This window comes from Lycium barbarum, chromosome 4 (genome assembly GCF_019175385.1).
Source record: "Lycium barbarum isolate Lr01 chromosome 4, ASM1917538v2, whole genome shotgun sequence".
Taxonomy (NCBI): Eukaryota; Viridiplantae; Streptophyta; class Magnoliopsida; order Solanales; family Solanaceae; genus Lycium; species Lycium barbarum.
Genome location: NC_083340.1, coordinates 43193470 through 43213417, shown reverse-complemented (window position 1 = coordinate 43213417; position 19948 = coordinate 43193470). Strand labels below are relative to the sequence as shown.

The window sequence follows — 19948 nt, the reverse complement described above, 5'->3', positions numbered from 1 at the left end:
AATCAAAGTAATTCTTTTACTATGCTCAATTATTTTAACATTATATATGCTTGAAAATTATTTTTCACTTTTTTATTTTATAATAAACTTTATTTGTTCTATAGTATAATATAGATTAAAAATATATCATAATATCTAAAAAGTAAAAAAAAAAAAAGGAGAAAGGTTGATAATTTAGCAGGTAAAACAGGTATTTGGCTGGTTGAGTGACCGTATGTATGATAAATGCATAGTTAAGTGACTTTTCTGTTACAAATAAAAGAAACATAACTTTCTAAGTAATTTCAGATAGTTTAATGACCATTTGAGTAATGGATTCTATTGAGGTAGAGGTAGGCTGAAGAAGTATTGGAGAGAGCGTGATTAGACAGGACATGGCACTCATGCAGCTTACCAAGGAAATGACCTTAGATAGGAGGTTTTGAAGGACACGGATTAGGGTAGAAGTTTAGTAGTTAGTTGGGTGTGGTATCCTTGTATACCAGTTGCATTAGTACTAGTTTCGTAGTTTCTTGTCCTTCGATTTTTGTTACTACCCGTTGTTCTTTGCTTCAGTTATCGCATTAATTTTTTGTACTGTTCCATTTTTGTGAATGATATGTGATGAATTTTCTATTATTTGTTATGTCTGTTTTACTTCTATATTTTATTTTTAAAACCGCTTTAATATGTGCTACTCAAGCCGAGGGTCTTCCGGAAACAGCCTCTCTACCTCTATGAGGTATGGGTAAGATTTGCTTACACTCTACCCTCCTTAGAACCCACTTATGAGACTACACCGGGTATGTTGTTGTTGTACTATGTTGAAACTCAATTAATAATGAAAGAAATTATTGATGGACTCTATCATTTAATTTAGAATTGTCTAAGTGCTAAATATGAACGTACAAAGATTGGGCTGCTCAGTGCTCATACATATCTTACACGGAGTAGTGCAAAAATGCAAAGATTGAAACAGTAAGATTCTAGGCAAACTTGAGCCATCACACTATGACCCTGGAAAAATACATAGGTCACTGGCTTAGTTTACGTTACATTAAGGTGGAGATTATCCACATATGAGGAGAGGCAAATCAATGAAGATCACAAACATGATGAAAATTTGAAAATATGGGAAGATGCAATCAAGGAGATAGAGTTCTTGCTCCTAGCAGATTTACACAGTGTAGCGTTTGAAAGATTTTAGTATTATTTAGTTTTTTCAATGTACCAAAAATAAATTGTCATTACTATGGCTTGCGTGGCGCGCAACTATTTCTCAAGGCCAGCTGGAGTTCATGTTCCTTTTCAAGCGACGAATAGCTATCGCGTGGGATTCTAGAAACTTCCTGGAATTTGTCACACGATGGTTGTGCAACACACAACCAGTCCTTAGATTCTGAGATATTTTATTTTCTCTGTTGAGTTCTTAATTACGTATGTGAATGTATAATTCTCTAATTAAATCCACATGTATTAGACTTACATAATTAATCCAATATAATAGCCGACAATATTTACTTGGACTAATGTATTTGTAATTTATAATTTAATTCAAAGTGTTTTATGAATTTTAGATCTGATAAACTTCAAATGCCTACCTGCACCATTTTCTGCTGAACTACTCAAAATACCCTAGATGAACTCGAAATGGGCATAGGACACGCGTGGGGGTAAGTAGAACATCTTTTTTTCGACCTTAAGTTGAAGAGTACATATTCAAAAGCAAGACGTACACTACCAATGAAGCATTAAATAACGAAAATTCAAAATTATCTCCATGTCGGCAAGTAGTAGTAGTAGTAGATGATATATACATTTTCCCCAACATACGATACTATATGCTCAGTAACTTTTTGTTGATTCTGTGTATCTATCTTGTCTAATTACATGACATAATTGAAAACTTTAATGCCAGAATCACTTGAGATCTAAAAAGAAAGTGTGGGACAAAAGGTAGAAAATCAACATACTCAGATTTTTGCCAGCTCTTGATCTATAAATTGAAATTTACACCAACTTAATAACTTGTATTTTATATACACCATTACCACTAATTATGATTAACTATTCCCTCCGTCCCATTTTAAGTGTCTTAGTTTGACTGAATACGAAATTTAAAAAACAAATAGAGACTTTTGAATCTTGTGCTCTTAAACTAAATATGTGTAGTTCTTTAAATCTTGTGGTATAAACTTGCTCAAATTTACTAAATTTAGAAAGAAACACTTTTTTTGAGACAGACAAAAAAAGATAGTAAGACACTTAAATTGAAAAGGAGGGAGTAATACATATTCTTTCTTTAATTTTATTATTTAACAAATTAATGTGATTTGATATAAACCCCGATTTCGGTAAGTTTTTTCCCCATTTTAGTCAGTTCTTTGATGGAATATGTTCACTGTTCAGACTCATCAGATGCAACATGATAGAAGATCTAACGTTAATTTGATAGTGTACTGTGACGCACATTTTTTTATTGTTGTTAATAGGCACGTCATCAGCTCTATCATTTAAGGCATCTTTTGACTTTAAAATATTTTTAGTAACCAAACACTTAAAGACATTTGGCCTTCAGCTGATTTAAATTCCATGTCCAGCATCACGACAACAATTAGTTTAAGTGACTTAATCTGGCACCCATTAGGAACAAATAAAGGACAATTAAACTAATGCCATTGTTTATTAGTTTGATGTAGTAATTAATAAGTTTGTTAGGAGTTGATAAGATCGAATTTGGACTGTTATACTCACCCTTTTTATATTGGCATGACTATTTTTCAAGAATTAACAAGTACGTTAATATGATGTCTGGTTGTTAATTTTCCAACCTTTCTTCCTTTTTTTTTTTTTTTTTTTTAAATATTGGTGCATTTTTATTCTGCTCAATTCTGTTCTGAGCTTTAGGACATGTGGTTACAAGGGAACAAGACAAGAATATGTATTTCGGATTGTTTATTATAATTATTGTTGTGCTTTTGATCCACAAGAAGTAAAGAAAAGAAAAGTCTCCACTGGTTCAAAGAGTAAAGTAGGTTTAAAGGGAAATGGATAACTCTCATTCTCTAAGGAAACCCTTTTTGCATTTAGAGCCAAATTTGTTACGATAAGATGCTTGTATTGTCTATATTATTACTTGAAAATAAGTAATCCCTCTCTCTCAATTTATGTGCATCATTTCCTTTTTGGTATGTCTAAAAAATAATGTCATCTTTCTATATTTAGAAACAATTTAATGTTATGAGATGATTTACAATCACAAATTTATATAAGACTTATTTTGGACTACATATTTCAAAAGTCTTCCTTTCTTTCTTAAACTCCGTGATAAGTCAAATGGTACCACGTAAATTGAGACAGAGGGAGTATTTTACCTTTGAAAGCTTTTAGTATTCTTGTTTAATTTTAATATATCACGCATGAACAACTAAAACAAACAATATTATATTAAAATTGAAAGAGTTGGTTTTTGTTATGCGATAGAACAACTCATGTGCCAATTTTAGTTGGATGATTTTCTATTACTTGGAGCCAAAAGATGCTCTATCACTTGGAGCCAAAGGATGCATTGCTTAGAGCCAAAGGATGCTAAGATATGAAGGAGAATTGAAATGTCCATGTAGCAAATTCAGAGCCCTAGTCATTGTTTGCCTATAAAAGAAGAGGCAATTCTCCTTTGTTCATCATCCCAAAAATAATACAATTCTTTGTAGGGAGTAGAGAGTTGAGAGAACGATTCTCTCAGGTGTAATTGGGAAATCTCCCCTTCCTTTGTTAATAATATAAAGGCAATTGTTCTCTGGTGGACGTAGGATCATTTTGATCCGAAACACGTTAAATCTTGTGTTCTTTATTTTACGTTTCCGCTAACAATTGGTATCAGAGCGTTCGAGCTCTTTGACGATCCAAGGAGGAAGAACCAAAAAAGATGAGTTCCATGAAGTTTGAAATCGATAGATTCAGTGCACGCAACAACTTCAATATCTGGAAGATCCAGATGATGTGTTATTGCTGAGGGAAGGTTCAATCCATGCTATTGACGGAAAATATCCCGATAGTACATCGGCTTCCAACAAGGAGAAGATTGAAGGGAATGCATTGAGTGTAATCCAAGTGTCCCTTGCACCCAACATGCATTGTGAGGTTAGTATAAGTACGAAGAGACAGCCAGGCGGTTATGAGACAAACTATAAGGGCTTTACCAGGATCGATCGGTGACAACAAGGATGTTGTTACAACAGCGTCTTCAAACATTTAAGATGGGGTCAGGTACTTCGTTACAAAATCATTTAGACGCGTTCAATAAACTTATCATGGACTTACAGATTGCAGGAATTAAAAAGGACAAGGAGATGCTTGCATCTGCTTTGTTATTTTCATTGACTTTAGGATATCATGATATCGAGAATTCAATGAAGTATAGCAAGGAGTCTATTAACCTTGAGCAAGTGTGGCAAGCACTTAACTCTAGTGATGTGATTTTGAAAGAGACAGAGATGATCAGGCAAGTAGGCTCTTTGTGAGAGGCCGGACTAGCCAACAGGGAAGAAGCAAATCAAATCACAGATTAAAGTCTTGTGTGAACATGAAGAATGCATATTGTTAGGGTTGCGGCAAGAAGGAGCACTGTTATACCTCATTATTCGTATACGTTAAAGTTTTATCTTAAGTCATTTATTGTAAGCTTCTATTGGGAAATCATGTATAAGGCCTATGAGTGTATCTCAGAGATGTATAGTTTTTAAACATGCTTGGGAAAGAGTATGAAGGTTGGCGTTAAATGAATCGGAAAGAATACGTTTTGTCGGAATTGGGACTGGGACCATTTTCACGCCCACTTTCACGAACCGTGAATAATTTCACGGGCCATGAAAATTGTGGTTGGCCACCGTGAATTAGAGGCAGTGGAGAGGAGCTACTGGACTGATTTCACGGCCCCTGAAATTTTTCACGGTCCGTGAAAGTGACCGTGAAATTAAGGCGGTCGAAAATTTCTCTTTTGTTATAATTAAAGGGCCACGACTTTAGGTTCATTTATCACTAAAAATTAGATCCTTTTAGACCTCTAAGCTCTTTCAAACACCCATAAACATTCTAAATCATCCCAAGCTATTTCCAAAGAAGATCAAGCCTTGAAACCCTAAGCTAGTTCATGGAAGAGGTGTGTTCTTGCTTCTAATTGAAATTGTGGTGGATAAGCTTTGGAGTAAATTGTGTGAAGTGAAGTTCTTCAAGTGATAAGGTATGATTCTCACTTTATTTCTTATTTTGGGTTGATATGAAGGCTTAGCAAGGCTTAAATGTGAAAATAGTTATGGAAGAAAGGTTATAAGGTGTGTTGGGTTGTAGTTGTTGGCTATGGATGGAATTTGAAGGGGGATTTGGGATTAATTTGAGTCTAGTTTGCATATAATCTCTTGGCTATGATATTGTTGATATTGTTAGTGATGTTTGGGTGTTGTTTGAAGATTGGTGGAAGTAAGTAATATAGGGGAAATACTACCCAATTTCGTTAGCTTACCTACCAGTTTAGTTTGACCTTATAAGCGTTTCAACGACTTAACCTTAGTATGAATCGTCTTGAATGTAGATTTGCAAGCTCGGGAGGATAGATGTTGAGTGATTAAGTAAGCAACGAGGTATGTTAAGGTTACCCCTTTTCTTTCCTTTTTAGCGTGATCCTTATGAACAAGACGTACACGTAACGTTAATCCATAATGGTTCTACTCTTAGAGATAGGGGTGATCCATTTGATTCATATTCCATAATGTATCTTCAGAAAGTCTTCCTACAGATTCAGTATGATCTCTGGAGTTACTAGTATTCTTAGTATGATTATGTATTGCATTTCATTTATATATGCATATATAGACCTGTGACCCCTCAGGCGCTATATGCGCGTATACTATGTATTATATATATATATATATATATATATATATATATATATATATATATATATATATATATATATATATATATATATATATGGGCTATGGAGAAGGTGACAGCGTTATATACACACTACCACGATGATTATGATGATGAAGATAATGATGCCTATAGAAGCCGGTACGATACAATGGGATGCCCACAGAGGCTTTACAGGCGTTATATACGCATATGTATATGTATGATCTCATGCATGCATAGCAGTTATGCACAGTATATGTGTACAACATTGGTCTACAGAAGAAGGTTAGATACACAGGATGCTTCTATTATATTCTATATTTTCATGTCTCTTTCTTATTATTCTCATGCCTTACATACTCAGTACTTTATCCGTACTGACATCCCTTTTTTTTGGGGAGGGGGGGGGGGGGGGGCGCTCCGTTTAATGCCCGCATGTGCAGATAGACAGACTGGTGATCCGCCTCAGTAGGTTGGCGCTCAGCTGACGTGGGAGCACTCCTCTTGTTATGGAGTTGCTGTTGAGTTTTGGTATGTTATTCTTTTGTGTATATACGGGTACGTTGGGCCCCTGTCCCGACTTCTTTATGACAGATATTTCGATAGAGGCTTGTAGATAGTCGTGGTATGGTTAGACACGGTCTATATTCTATTGTACAGTTTTATCCAGTTTAGTTGTTTAGTATATCATTATGGGCTCATTCCTTGTCAGCATATCTCTCATACGACTTAGAAGATTTCTATCTTGTTCATGATAGCGGTGCTCGGCAGGTAGGGCTTGGGTGCCCATCATGACCCTCTAGTTTGGGTCGTTACATGCACTTTGAACAATATTGCCCAACGTCAAAGTCCAAGGAAAAGGCGAGTGCATCCACAGTTGAACAGGTATATGATTCTGATAATGATTATGTACTCACAACATTGTGCAATAATGGAAGTTATGGAAACAAATAGGTGTTAAACTCTGCTTGTACTCTGCATATGATGTTATGAAGATACTGGTTTAGCAACTATGAGAAAAGTGGAGGAGCAATAGTAATGGGCAATAATTCAACTTGTGCAATAGTTGGCATTAACTCAGTTCGAGTTCGCTGCCATGATGGAGCTGTGAGGAATATTATACAAGTCCGTCATGTTCCTAATCTAAAGAAGAATTTGATTTCCCTGGGTACTCTGGATGAACAAGGTTACAAGCACATAAGCGAAGGAGGAACTATGAAGGTGACTAAATGTTCTTTAGTCATGCTAAAAGGCAAGGTGGAGGATGGCTTTTACACATTGACAGAAAGCACCATTGTTGACTCTGCAAATGCATCTACAGTGCAGTTATCTAATGATGACAGGGAAAGATTATGGCACATGATATTGGGTCATATGAGCGCACGTGGATTGGAAATGTTGAGCAACAGTAACTTTTTGAAAGGTGATAAGATCAGCACACTTGAATTTTATGAGCACTGCATTCTAGGAAAGCAGAAGAAAGTCAGCTTCAACACTAACAAGCACAAGACAGGAGGGGCGCTAGACTACATTCATTCAGATTTATGGGGTCCCTCAAAACTTCCATTAAAGGGTAGAAAGAGGTATCTTCTCACTTTTATTGATGATTTCTTAAGAAAGGCTTGGGTGCTTTTTTTGAAGGAAAAAAATGATGTTTTTTAAAGAGTGGAAAATTTTGGTTGAGAATCAAATGGAGCGAAAAATCAAATATCTTAGCACAAACAATAGCTTGGAGTTTTGCAGTGAAGAGTTTAATAATTTCTGCAAGGTTCATGAAATCTCAAGACATAGGACTGTCAGGCACACCCCACAACATAATGGAGTTGCCGAGAGTATGAACATAACTTTTGTTGAAAAGGATCATTGTATGCTTTTACAAGCCAAAATGTCCAAAGTATTTTGGACTGAAGGAGTTCACACTGCTTCTTTTATTGTCAATCGATCTCCAATATCAGTGACTGACTTCAAGACTCTGAATGAGGTATGGTCAGGTGAACCTCTAACTATTCATACTTACGAGTATTTGGGCGTCATTCTTATTATCATGTTAATGAAGAAAAACTTGAACCAAGGGCTAAGAAGGCCATATTCGTAGAGTATGTGGATGTAGTAAAAGGGTACAAACTTTGGTGCTTGTCTTTACTCAAATTTATAGTTAGTAGAGATGTCACCTTTGATGAATCCTCTATACTTGATCCCCGTAAATTTGTGTGGAGTTTTCGGGAAACGAGAAGAACGAGCAGGTGGAGCTTACCAAGGAAAAGGGTCAAGAGACTCAACTTAAAGATGAGTCAAAATATGTAGATCTTGAAGAACTTATTGTCAATGAACCATACATAATTACGAAGGGAAGGGAGAAGAGGTAGATAGGAAGGCCAGAATGCCTTATAGATCAAGCAAACCCGATTGCATATGCGTTCATAGCTGCAGAAGAAGAGATTAAGGATTTGGAGCCCTCCTCGTATGTTGAAGCAACTTCTTGCAAGGATGTTGTACAATGGCGGTTAGCCATGGCTGAAGAGATGGAGTCTCTTCACAATAATCAAACATGGGTCTTAGTACAAAGGCAAAAGGGGAAGAGGACAGTTGGATGCAAATAGGTCTACAGAAAGAAAGAGAGAATACCTGAAGTGGAAGATGCTAGGTTCAAGGGGAGATTGGTTGCAAAGGGTTTCAGTCAGAAGGAGGGAATTGACTACAATGAGATTTTCTATCCAGTCGTGAAGCATAGCTCAATTCACGTGCTACTAGCATTGGTCGCATAATTTGAGTTGGAGCTTCAACAACTTGATGTCAAAACTGCTTTCTTGCATGGTGATCTAGAAGAGACAATCTATATAGATCAGCCTAGAGGTTTCCTAGCTGAGGAAAAAGAAGATCATGTATGCCAACTGAAGAAATCTTTGTATGGTTTGAAGCAACCCCCCTAGACAGTGGTACAAGAGGTTTGATGCATTCATGACTACACATAAATTCTCAAGGAGTAAATTTGATAGCTGTGTGTATCACAAGAAGATGTCTGTTAATTGAATGATTTATTTATTGTTGTATGTTGATGATATGCTTATTGCTGCTAACAACATTATAGAGATAATTGCTTTGAAGAAACTGTTGAGTAAGGAATTTGACATGAAGGATTTGGGAGCTGCAAAGAAAATCCTTGGTACAGAGATTTCAAGAGAAGACGGTGTTGTGCATCTGTCTCAGAAGAGGTACATTGAAAGGGTCCTCGAGAGATTCAATATGCATACGTACAAGCCTGTAAGTACTCCGTTAGCTCCTCATTTTAAACTTTCAGAGTTACAAATGCCTTAATCCGAGGATGATGTGGAGCATATGTCAAAGGTTCCTTATGCCAGCGCAGTTGGTAGCATTATGTATGCTATGGTGTGTACAGGTCTAGATATTGCTCAATCTGTATTGAGATATCTCAAGGGAGCTTCTGATGTTGGTCTGACCTTTCGAAAAGGCGGTGGAGGTATTTCAATTCTTGGTTATGTGGATTTTGGCTATGCAGGTGATCTTGACGGAAGGAGGTCCACAACTGGATACATCTTTACTTTTGTTGGCAGTGCCGTTAGTTGAAAATCGACTCTGCAGTCGATTGTCACTTTGTCTACGACAAAAGCAGAATATATGGTAGCAGCGGAGGTAGTGAAAAAAGCTATCTGGTTGAAAGATTTGGTAGCAGAATTGAGTTTGGTTCAGCAGGAATCAACTCTTAGATGTGATAGTCAGAGTGTTATTCATCTAATTAAAAATCAGAGATTTCATGAGCACACTAAACACATTGATGTCAGATTCCATTTTATTCGAGATGTTGTTGGAAAGGGAACTATCAAGGTTGTGAAGGTTATCACAGACGATAATGTTGCAGACATGTTGACCAAGATAGTCCCGCTCGCTAAGTTTGCACACTGCAAGGACTTAGCTGGAGTACATATCAACTGATGCAACTCCGCAAGAACAATTGTTAGGTGGAGATGGTATGTTCAGCAATGGTTTGATTCTTCTTGTTTCTTATAACGGGGTTGCCCAGTAAACTTAGAAGCTTTTGGCCGGAGTTGTTCATACGCTTGCTCGTGATGCAAACCAAGGTGGAGATTGAAAGAGTTGGTTTTTGTTATGTGATAGAACAACTCATGTGCCAATTTTAGTTGGATGATTTTCTATTACTTGGAGCCAAAGGATGCTTAATTACTTGGAGCCAAAGGATGCATTGCTTGGAGCCAAAGGATGCTAAGATGTAGAGGAGAATTGAAATGTCCATGTAGCACATTCGGAGCCCTAGTCATTGTTTGCCTATAAAAGAAGAGGCAATTCTCCTTTGTTCATCATACCAAAAATAATACAATCCTTTGTAGGAAGTAGAGAGTTGAGAGAACAATTCTTTTAGGTGTAATTGAGAAATCTCCCCTTCCTTTGTTAATAATATAAAGACAATTGTTCTCTGGTGGACGTAGGATCATTTTGATCCGAACCACGTTAAATCTCGTGTTCTTTCTTTTATGTTTCCGCTAACAAAAACAAAACACATGATGGATTCTAGTTTTTTTTTCCTTCTTCGTTCATATACTTGGTTAACAAAGAATAGGAAGATACATTTAGCAAAATATTGGTCATAGTGCACAAGAATTCTAATTTATCATCATTGCAGTTCGATTTCTGACTTCTAATTAGTTGTCCCCTTGAGGATAATAATAGATTGTTGTTAATAATAGCGATTTAAATTATCAAATTATTCATCTCGTGCTACTATTAATTTTTTTTCCGTTCTCATTATTTTTTTGAGAATTTTTGCTGGCTGCAACCCAATTATATGATGTCATATGTGGAGATGTCATTATTCTAGTTCTAGATAAAATAAATACAGTATATTTTATCTTTTCCCTTGCGAGCTGCCTTAGTCTAGTGTGAAAGCAACTTCATTGATATTTATGCTTTCTTTTTGAATTTATAACTTATATGGTTTTCTTGTAAAGGAACACCATCTACAAGAAGAAAACAATTATATTTTTGAAGTAGATGCTTGAGTTTGCAAAAAGAATTGTTATAATTTTATTGGGTCGCTAATAGTTGAGGATTGAGGCATGGGAGACCATAAGATGTTAACTACTTGTAGAATTAAATAATTTATTTTGTTTGGAGCACCTCAATTCTTTTGAGAAATTTAAAAATAACATACAAAAAATTTGAAAAAATTATTTTTTTCTATTCAAAATTATAATATAAATGATCATAGAAGACTATTGCCTTGAAATGGGCACCCTCTTTCCCTGTCATGAAGGCAACTATAATAAAGTCTTCTTTCATTTTCAATGTGGTTCAATGGGGTAGGTATGTATCTTCCAAAAGTCTATCTTCTTTCATACTGAAATTTTATCAAATTAAAGGAATCTGTTTTTTCCCTTTCTTGAACAGTTTACGATATTAAATTAAGCACAAAAGTAAGATAGTAGTATATAAGTTTCTTTTTCCCAAAAATCATAGTTTTTCATATTCCCCATTAAATGTCTACTTTACCACTAAGCCATACTTGTTTGTCGTGTAACATATAAAATTGAAGAGGTAAACTTCATTATGACATGGTGTGTTGATTACTAGTTTGCACCACACCTTAATTGTAAGGATAAGATCCACGTATATCTTATTCTTTTTAGATTTAACGTGTGAATTACACTGGATACGTTGTTGTTGTTACTGTTGGTGTAACACACCTCAATCAACACTTTTGACAATTTATTAGTCTACAAGATAATTTTATTTTAAATATAGAACATAACCAACTATTGTAATTAAAACAAAGAGGTTGTTTGGCTAAACTTATAATCCTTTGACAATTTATTAGTCTACAAGATAATTTTATTTCAAATATAGAACATAACCAACTATTGTAATTAAAACAAAGAGGCTGTTTGACTAAATTTATAAATAAGCAAATTAAATTCGCTTATAAGTATATTTTGACTTATTTATGCTTTTGATAAATACTCAAAGTGCTTTCATTCAATTATCCCCTTGAGGTGTCCAAGAGGTAAATTTAAAATCAAAAATAGTATTTCTAATTTGTCTATGTGTAACTGTTAAATGAACAAGTAAAAGCTCGTCGACCAAAGTTAGTTCCATCATTAACTCCAAAGTCATAAATACTAATAATTAGGTTAGGTGGGTGATCTAGTCATTATCAAAAATCAAGAACATGCTCAGAAGAAAACAAAAGATGGTGGATGGGGTGAGGGAAGAGAGAGTGAAGTAGGACTTGGTGGTGGTGTTGTCTTCACTGTTTGTATTGTACATGTGATGACTGAAGAGATAGTTTTGTTTTTTCATTTTTTCTTTTTAAGTCTTTTTTATATGAGAATTGGGAAAAGCAAAGGCAATAGTACTAGTATATTAGAAGTACAGAAGTAGTCTTCAGGTGGGGGAAAAAAAAAAAACAGCACAAGATAGCATCAAACCAAGAGCCAAAAAGCTAAGCAGATGTTTGTATCAGTATGCCTGCAAATGGATCCATCTTTCTCAAGTAAAAGGTCTCATCCCTTTCACTAGCTTATCTCATTTTTTCTTTTCTTTCCTTTTTTGTTACAACTTTCTTGAATGAATTTAGGAGTTTGCAAATATGGGGTTTGTAAAACAGGAGTAAAGCATATTTCTTTGATGTTTTCATGGAACTTTCTGTTTCAAACGTCAGATTCTTGGTTGGTATTGTTAGGATGTTATTAGCTTTGAGGCCAAAAAGCAGTTCAAAGATTGCTTGGCTTAACCAAAATAAGATAAAAGGGGGAAGAAAAATGATGATAGCTTGGTTGGATCTTGTAATTTTTCCAAATTTCCTGATAAAGTTGGCTGCTCGAAACATGTACTGTTTGTGCAAAAGGGTTTGATATCTAGTGAGGGAAAGAATATATAGGGTATGGGATCTATCTCCTTTGCTCTTGGGTAGGTACTTTGTAGGGAAAGAAATGGGAGAGTCTTTGATGGGGTAAAATTCAATTTTATGCAGATAAAGGCAATCTTTTGTTTCTAGTCAAAGTCAATTTTTGTTGCAACCATTAGGTTCCTATTAGCATAGATGAGTGATTGGTATTTGTATCATGGTGTAGGCTCTCAACTTTCTTTATACCACTTGTATACCAGAACTTAAATCTGCTACATCAACAAATTATGTACCTTATAAAAAAGCTACTGTTTTGTGCACACGACGCCTCTGCTTTTTCTCATACTTACTATGATGATAAGTTAAAATGTTATTTACTTGCTGCTGCATTTAACTTTAGGAAGTTGCGATTTTGGTAGTTTTTCCCTGAATCTTGTGTAAAACTTTGCTTATATAAATTTCAAATGCAAAAATAAAAAAATTTGAGTGGTTGAGCATATTCAGTTATTTCTCATGTATATTGGGTTTAATGGAATATGAAAAATCCAGGGAATAAAAGTCTGGTCATTTGATTAACTGAAGCAATTTTCCGATGAAGCCTAAAGAAAGTAGTCTGGAAGACAGTTTAAAGAAGCTTCTTTTCATTCTCACCTCTTCTAGTTATCTGAATCTGAGGTTTAAGCGTAAATTCTTGGAACATGGTAACATTGTTTTAACTATTGAACAAGTCTGGTTAATGAAGGAAAAACAAGATATTCACTTCTATATGGTCTAATACTTTTTGTTCTCTGTTGCTTCTGTTTGGAGAGATTCTGTGTTATCTCTTTTTTATAAACAACTGAAAAGAACCCGCAAGGGTGGCTCAGTTGGTTGAAAATGGGGCTTCCATAATGGAGGTCTCAGGTTCGAAACCCCCTACCTACAACAGCAGGGGATTTGCCTTCTGGGTTGAGCTCGTCGCACTGGGCTTGCCTAGTGCGGGTTATCTCTCCTATGTGGTTTGCGAGCTATTGTGTAGGAGCGGGGTTTACGCTGCGCGCACCCGAAGGGTAGCGGCTGCGGGTTCCCTTGTCATAAAAAAAAAGATTGATATTCTGACATTATGTGTCAGAGTTCTATCTGCTCGTCAGTCTTCACTACTCCTCTTGGACCAACTTCTCCTTTTATTTGAGGTGATAATAAACATGTGCCCTTAGTAAATGAAGAGCAGAGTTAACATACTGATTACTGGGTGACCAGACCACTAATTTGCTTGTTACTTCTTATTGGCTTGTGGTGAAGCTGTTGGTTGAGGGGAACAATTATTTCTCCTTGGCTGACTCTGGTGCTCATTTTGTTGATATCTGGACATTATTATCTGTTGCTGTTCTTCAATTTTGGCAGGAGCACTAATCATTAATAAGTAGTCTATGAGTCATCATATTCAGTTTCCTATTGGTAGGCTGTCCTTGTGTAATTTGTGATGTCTATTACCCGAAATTTATGTCAGTCAGCCTTCTTCTTCCTTGTTAATATGTGTGTTTTGCTCCCATTTAATCAGGTAACTCCAGTCTAGAGAGCTAAAGTGTATTACAGTAGCATAGAGGTATTCCGTATATTTGGTGCAAAGCTTCTAGAGCACCAGTTTCAAAGAAGATGCTAAGTTTCTCGAAGAAAGGTTGCCCTGGAAAAGATGGTCAATCTTTTGCTCCTCTGTTCATGAGTTGCTCATCTATGTGGAACTCCAGTGACCAACCAGAACATGCTCCCTCTAAGAGTGTGCTGACTGGAGTGGATTCTGCATTGGAACATCACTCCGATATCAAGAAATCAGAATCCCAGTTCCAAGATCAGGATTCAACTTCTACTCTGTCAACTGGTCAATCTAATCATGCAGAGACCGCAATGGCAAAAAGCAATACTGTTCTGCAAAATGTTGCAGCTCATCCAGGTACAAAATGTATGAACTGGAATGTAATCTTTTGTTAAACTTCAATTCTCTCGGACAGGGTGCTCAAAAGGGTAACACATTGAGACCTCATCTCCTTGTGGTGGAAATATCAGAATATTAGTAACCTGAATGATGTTCTTGTCAATATGACCGCAAATAGGCTGTAGCAGGAAATTTAGCTTTTTATATCGTTGACACATATATTTTATATGTACGCTGACATCAATTACATGATATGTCTCCACATAGGTTGGGGTGGAATATATGAGGTGCAAGCAGAGAGTAGAAAAAAAGCATCCTTATCAGGCGAAAGGGAAACCAACACTCTTCCTCAGCCGCAAGTGCATCATAATCATCCAACGGTCTGTAATTTTTACCTATTTTCATCATAATCTTCTACTTATTACCTGCATTTTCATTGTTTGCTTGCTACTACTGCCACAGACTTACTGGTGCAAATAGTTGGTGTCATCCACCGATATTTATCCTTCTTTTTTTCCTTTTCACAATTTATCTTCCACTACCTCTGTCGTGACTTTGGTTTTTTTTTTTTTTGGGTGGGGGGGTGGGGGGTGGGGTGTGTGTGGCTGGGGAGTTAAGATACTCTTAAACTCTTAAGTCTAAAACATTTCTCTCCCTCTAATTTCTTTCCTTTGTTTCTGTTTCCTGTTCTTGCTTCTGGTTACCAGAGGAAAGTCATTGATAAAAAAAAAAAAAACCTGGTTTTGATGAAATTGCTCCATTTTCTAAGTTTAGCATTTTTCACTGTTCCAACTCACTACAACTCAGTAAATTACTATCTGGCTCTGCCTTTCTTGAACATATCGTAATGTTTAGCATGAGTTATTGGTGAATATAGGTGGCACAACATTGGAACTATTTTTGTTCCTGAAAGAAAAAGAGGGAAAAACAGAGATGCATTTTGTGGAGTGCACTTTAAATCTGCATTCAGCAATTCAGACGAAAAGATTTATGAAAGCAAAATAACTTGTAAAATTAATCAGTCACTTTTTCTTCTAGGCTTGCCTATCCTACCCTTGGGCTGACACTTACTTTGGAAGGCTCGTTACTACTTATGGATCAAATGCCATCGTAAGTAACCTTGACTACATGCTTTTTACCTACAAATATTTGTTAGAATGCTGTCTGTATCTTTTATAGTATTTCTTTTATGACTCAAAATCCAAAATATAAGGTTACTGGAATGGAAGAGTCAAATTTGGACTAGTTTATTTCTGCCTGATGTTGCTAAATGTCACTGCGACCCAAGTGGCTCGTATTCTCACCTTTTCATGTTGGTATAATTGTTTTATTTTCCATGTCAAAATGTCTCATTTTATGCATTCATCTTTTTTTCTTGGATCTGAGTGGCATTTGGTGCTTCTCATAAATTCTGTTGTTTGTCAACGAGTAACTATTAAACTTAATGCTATTGATTTTGTATATGGTATATGTTCTTAAGAGGAATAGTGAAGCTAAAGCTGGTCATCTTTGATGCACTGCTCTTGCTTTTAAAATAACTTGAAATGAATCGAGGTAGAGCTAGAGGTGAGAGCCATTTGGTGATTGAGTTCCAGTTTTTGAAGTTTATTAACTTATCAAGTATCTTTGGACACTTATCGTTTACCAATTTTGTCTCTGTTTTCTCACTAAACCTAGAGTCCCTGATACTATGAGATTTGTCAGCACTAACAAACTAAAAGTAAATTATACTGCATGGAATTATTGAATTTACAATACTGCCTTACTGGACAATCTCCATATAGGCTTGACCTCTCAAAATCCTAATTGGGTTGCTTTACTTGGTAAGCTGGTAAAGTGATATTTTCTCTACTATCATACTCCTTCCATTTCATTTTATGGGTCTTAGTTTGATTGGCAGGAAGTTTAAGAATGTAAAGAAGACTTTTGAATCTTGTGGTTTTAAACTAAAGGTGTGTACGACATATTCCCATAAAGGAGTGTCATCAAGGGTAGAGCGAAAATTTGGAATAAAAACTTACTAAACGTAGAAAGAGGGCATTCTTTTTTTTAAACTGGCTAAAAAGGAAAAGTAAACACATAAATTGAAACAAATGATGCACCAAAACAGATAGAGTTTCTTTTATTAAACACAAGAAACCAAAACAAATCTGATCTGTGGAGAAACAAATGATGCACCAAAACAGCTCTCTTTCTTTTACCATGTGAACTTTGTGATTTGCAAGACCTATGGAATGCAACACGCGACTAACTTATGCCCTCTCTTCCTAGCAACTAGCAGTTGTTTGTTCGAGTTATTAAATAGCAGAGATTAGCAATTCATCTAGCGTCTTTATTGCAAATGAAGAGCTCTTCGTCTCATATAATGCTCTGCTGAGCTTCTCGATCTTCAACTTAAATGAAAACCTAGAATATTATTCACTTGGTACTGAATGTTTTGCTGTTAATATGGAACTCTTTTCGATCTTGGCTTTATCTAGATTTATCCTCAAATGGTGGGTATCACCTCTACAAGAGTTGCACTTCCTCTTGAATGCACAGAGAGTTTGCCCATTTACGTGAATGCGAAACAATACAGTGCTATCCTCAAAAGGCGACTGGTCCGTGCCAAGCTAGAGGCTCAGAATAAGCTTGTCAAAGACAGAAAGGTACGTCCGTCCAATACATAACTCTTGCACTTGCTAACAATGAAATTGTGGTCTTACGCCATGTCTTGTATGACTCAGCCCTATCTTCACGAGTCTCGACATCGCCACGCAATGAAGAGAGCTAGGGGTTCTGGAGGGCGCTTTTTGAACACAAAGAATATGCAGCAATCCAAGCCTTCATCTCCAAAGTACGATAGAAATATCTTTAAACGACAGGGAGGTGGCAACTTATGTAGTTCGATGGTTCAGCACTCAGAGAGTGGTAGTTGGGGGACTCCCACCCAATCTGGTTCTGATGTGACAAGCATCTTCAGTGGCGATGACATGTTCCAGCAGCCAGAGTTCCGAGTCTCTGGCTTCTCTTTTCACATGGGTCCTACCGTGCAGGAAGCTGAAGATTTCATGCATGTTGGAACCTGACAGCAGGCTTGTGTTATCCATGGTGGCGGTGCCAACACAGAATGCATTCTTATTGGTGCACACAAATGGATAATCGGCAGTTCATCCTTGGCTATGTTACTCTTTCCTTTTCCAGAATTGAAATCATCAACAGCACTTTTTCCTAAGCTTTGGTTGTGGTGCGGTATATGGTTTGTGGTTAATGATAAATAGAGCGTAAGTTGGTCCTGCCTGTCATCAAGAAGGGCAAGAAAATTATATTGTTCTTAATCAGAAATAGCGGAGAATAAGGCTGTTTTCTCCTTTTCTTGGTCGAGCCATGTGTTGATCATCCTGCACTTTTAAGTTTGTATTTGTTACTGTTATTTGCATTTGTGGATTTCACTTTACTGTGCTTTGTATTGTTCTCATTGTTAATACTTGGGCTTTGTGCAACAAGGTGAACTTATTGAACCATTTTCATGCTTAATATATCTTCTGTGGTTGTGCAACATGCTTTATCTTGATGAGGGCTTTAGTTTAAACCTGGATGACTTAATTAATTACAGTTCAATTCTTGTGTGCAATTTGTGTTGCGGATTCTATTGGATCAATCGATGACGATTGTTAATGTTTACTAAGAATGTTCTATGGAATAGAGTATAATGCAATTATGCACAAAGTTTTTTTTCTTCCTGAAATGGCTGGGAAAATTTATGTACCTGCATGCAATAATATAAGGTCATGTCATATTTACTAGAAGTTTCTCAAGCGTCTTCTGACTTTTGCTTTTTTCAGTTGGGATTCTTGAACATAAAGCGAACTCCTGGTTGAGTGTACACTCTTTTTAAAGGTATATTTGAAACACAAGGTGATGAATAGAATTTTAGTCGTGTAATTAATCAACAGATTAGATTGTATTCTAAGCGGTATTAGACAATATTAGCAGCATTAACAGGGGTTGTGATGGAATGGATAAGAGTCCTCTATCCTTAGTTAGAGGTCTCGTGTTTGAGTCCGGACTATAGAATAAATCTTGTAGCGCTTCTCCCTCAAATGGGTTTTATGTGATGGGAATCTGAATTAGTTCGGTCACAATATGGGTATCGGATACCGGATGGATATAAAAGAAGAAGACTATTAGCACAAGATATGTTTAGCTGCGACTGAAGGAGCAAGTAAGATGTCTAAATCTAATACAGTCTACAACATATCACAACACGATAACGAATGCTGCATGATAGTTTGATTTTTTGTTTGCAGCACCAGCGTAAAATCCAAATGAACTCATGCATCATAAGAGTAAACTTTTAGACTAATTTTAAGAAAATATATGCAATTTGCATTGTAGAACTTTAAAGGAGTACAAGTTCATTACTGGAGTTCTGAATGCGCAAAATTCTTGTCTAGACGAACAAAAAGAAGAAATTAACTGATATTGTAAAGTAAGAGCAATATAGGATGCAAAGTACATCTCCAATGTCACAAAATACATCCCGAAAGTCACAAGAATTAAGTGACAACTTGAATTGATATATGTATTCAAGTAGCACACTAAATAGAATGTATGGACATCTACATAAATTAAAGAAAAAACTTACGGGATACGACTTAAGCCTACTAATTATCCGTTTTAGCAATACTTTTAAATTATTGCAAAAAAAATAATTAGATTTTTATTTTATCACAGATTTTTACTGCATGTATATATGCATGCATGTATGTATGTATGTATGAATGAATGATGATCGGTGTATGTATGTACATAAATACATCTTTACCCCCCAAACTTGGACCTTATTTTCAAACCGGAAAAAGGGTCATATTTGCCCTTGTATTCTTCTTCAAAAATAGTTATGTTTGCCTTCCGTTATATTTTTTTTGATATATTTGCCCTTTGCCATCTCACTTTAGAGTCATATTTACCCTGAACCGTTAACTCCCCATGTTCCCACCTTATATCCTACATGTCGCCTATGTGGATATTATTTTCTTTCAATTTAAACATATTAAATTAAACCCGACCAACCCAAATAAACCGACCCACTTGCGCCCTAAAGTAATAGCCACAACATGGCCTTCCCCACCACTAGCTCCTCCACCCCCTCCCATCTCAGTCTCAACTCTCGAATCATTATTCGGAAACCCATTAGTACATGGGAAATCACAAAACATTCTCTCCTCATTCCCACCAGATTTCCCTGTTCCGGTACAGTTGTAACCACTAGTGTCTTTCTTTTT

The 19948-nt window shown here is 36.1% G+C and overlaps 1 protein-coding gene across 2 annotated transcripts; it reads left to right on the top strand.

Moving 5' to 3' along the window:
- Positions 1-12057: 12057 nt before the first annotated feature.
- LOC132635961 (nuclear transcription factor Y subunit A-3-like) lies at positions 12058-18221 on the top strand. 2 transcript variants are annotated; one of them, XM_060352580.1, is made up of 6 exons: positions 12058-12422; positions 14310-14708; positions 14949-15061; positions 15720-15791; positions 17162-17329; positions 17408-18221. In XM_060352580.1, exons 2-6 carry the CDS (start codon positions 14405-14407, stop codon positions 17747-17749), a joined length of 999 nt encoding a protein of 332 aa, XP_060208563.1. In that variant the 5' UTR covers positions 12058-12422; positions 14310-14404; the 3' UTR covers positions 17750-18221. The 2 variants fall into 2 exon arrangements, with proteins under 2 accessions (XP_060208563.1, XP_060208564.1); XM_060352581.1 differs by having other exon boundaries at positions 12063-12422; positions 14310-14699.
- The last annotated feature ends 1727 nt before the right edge of the window (positions 18222-19948 follow it).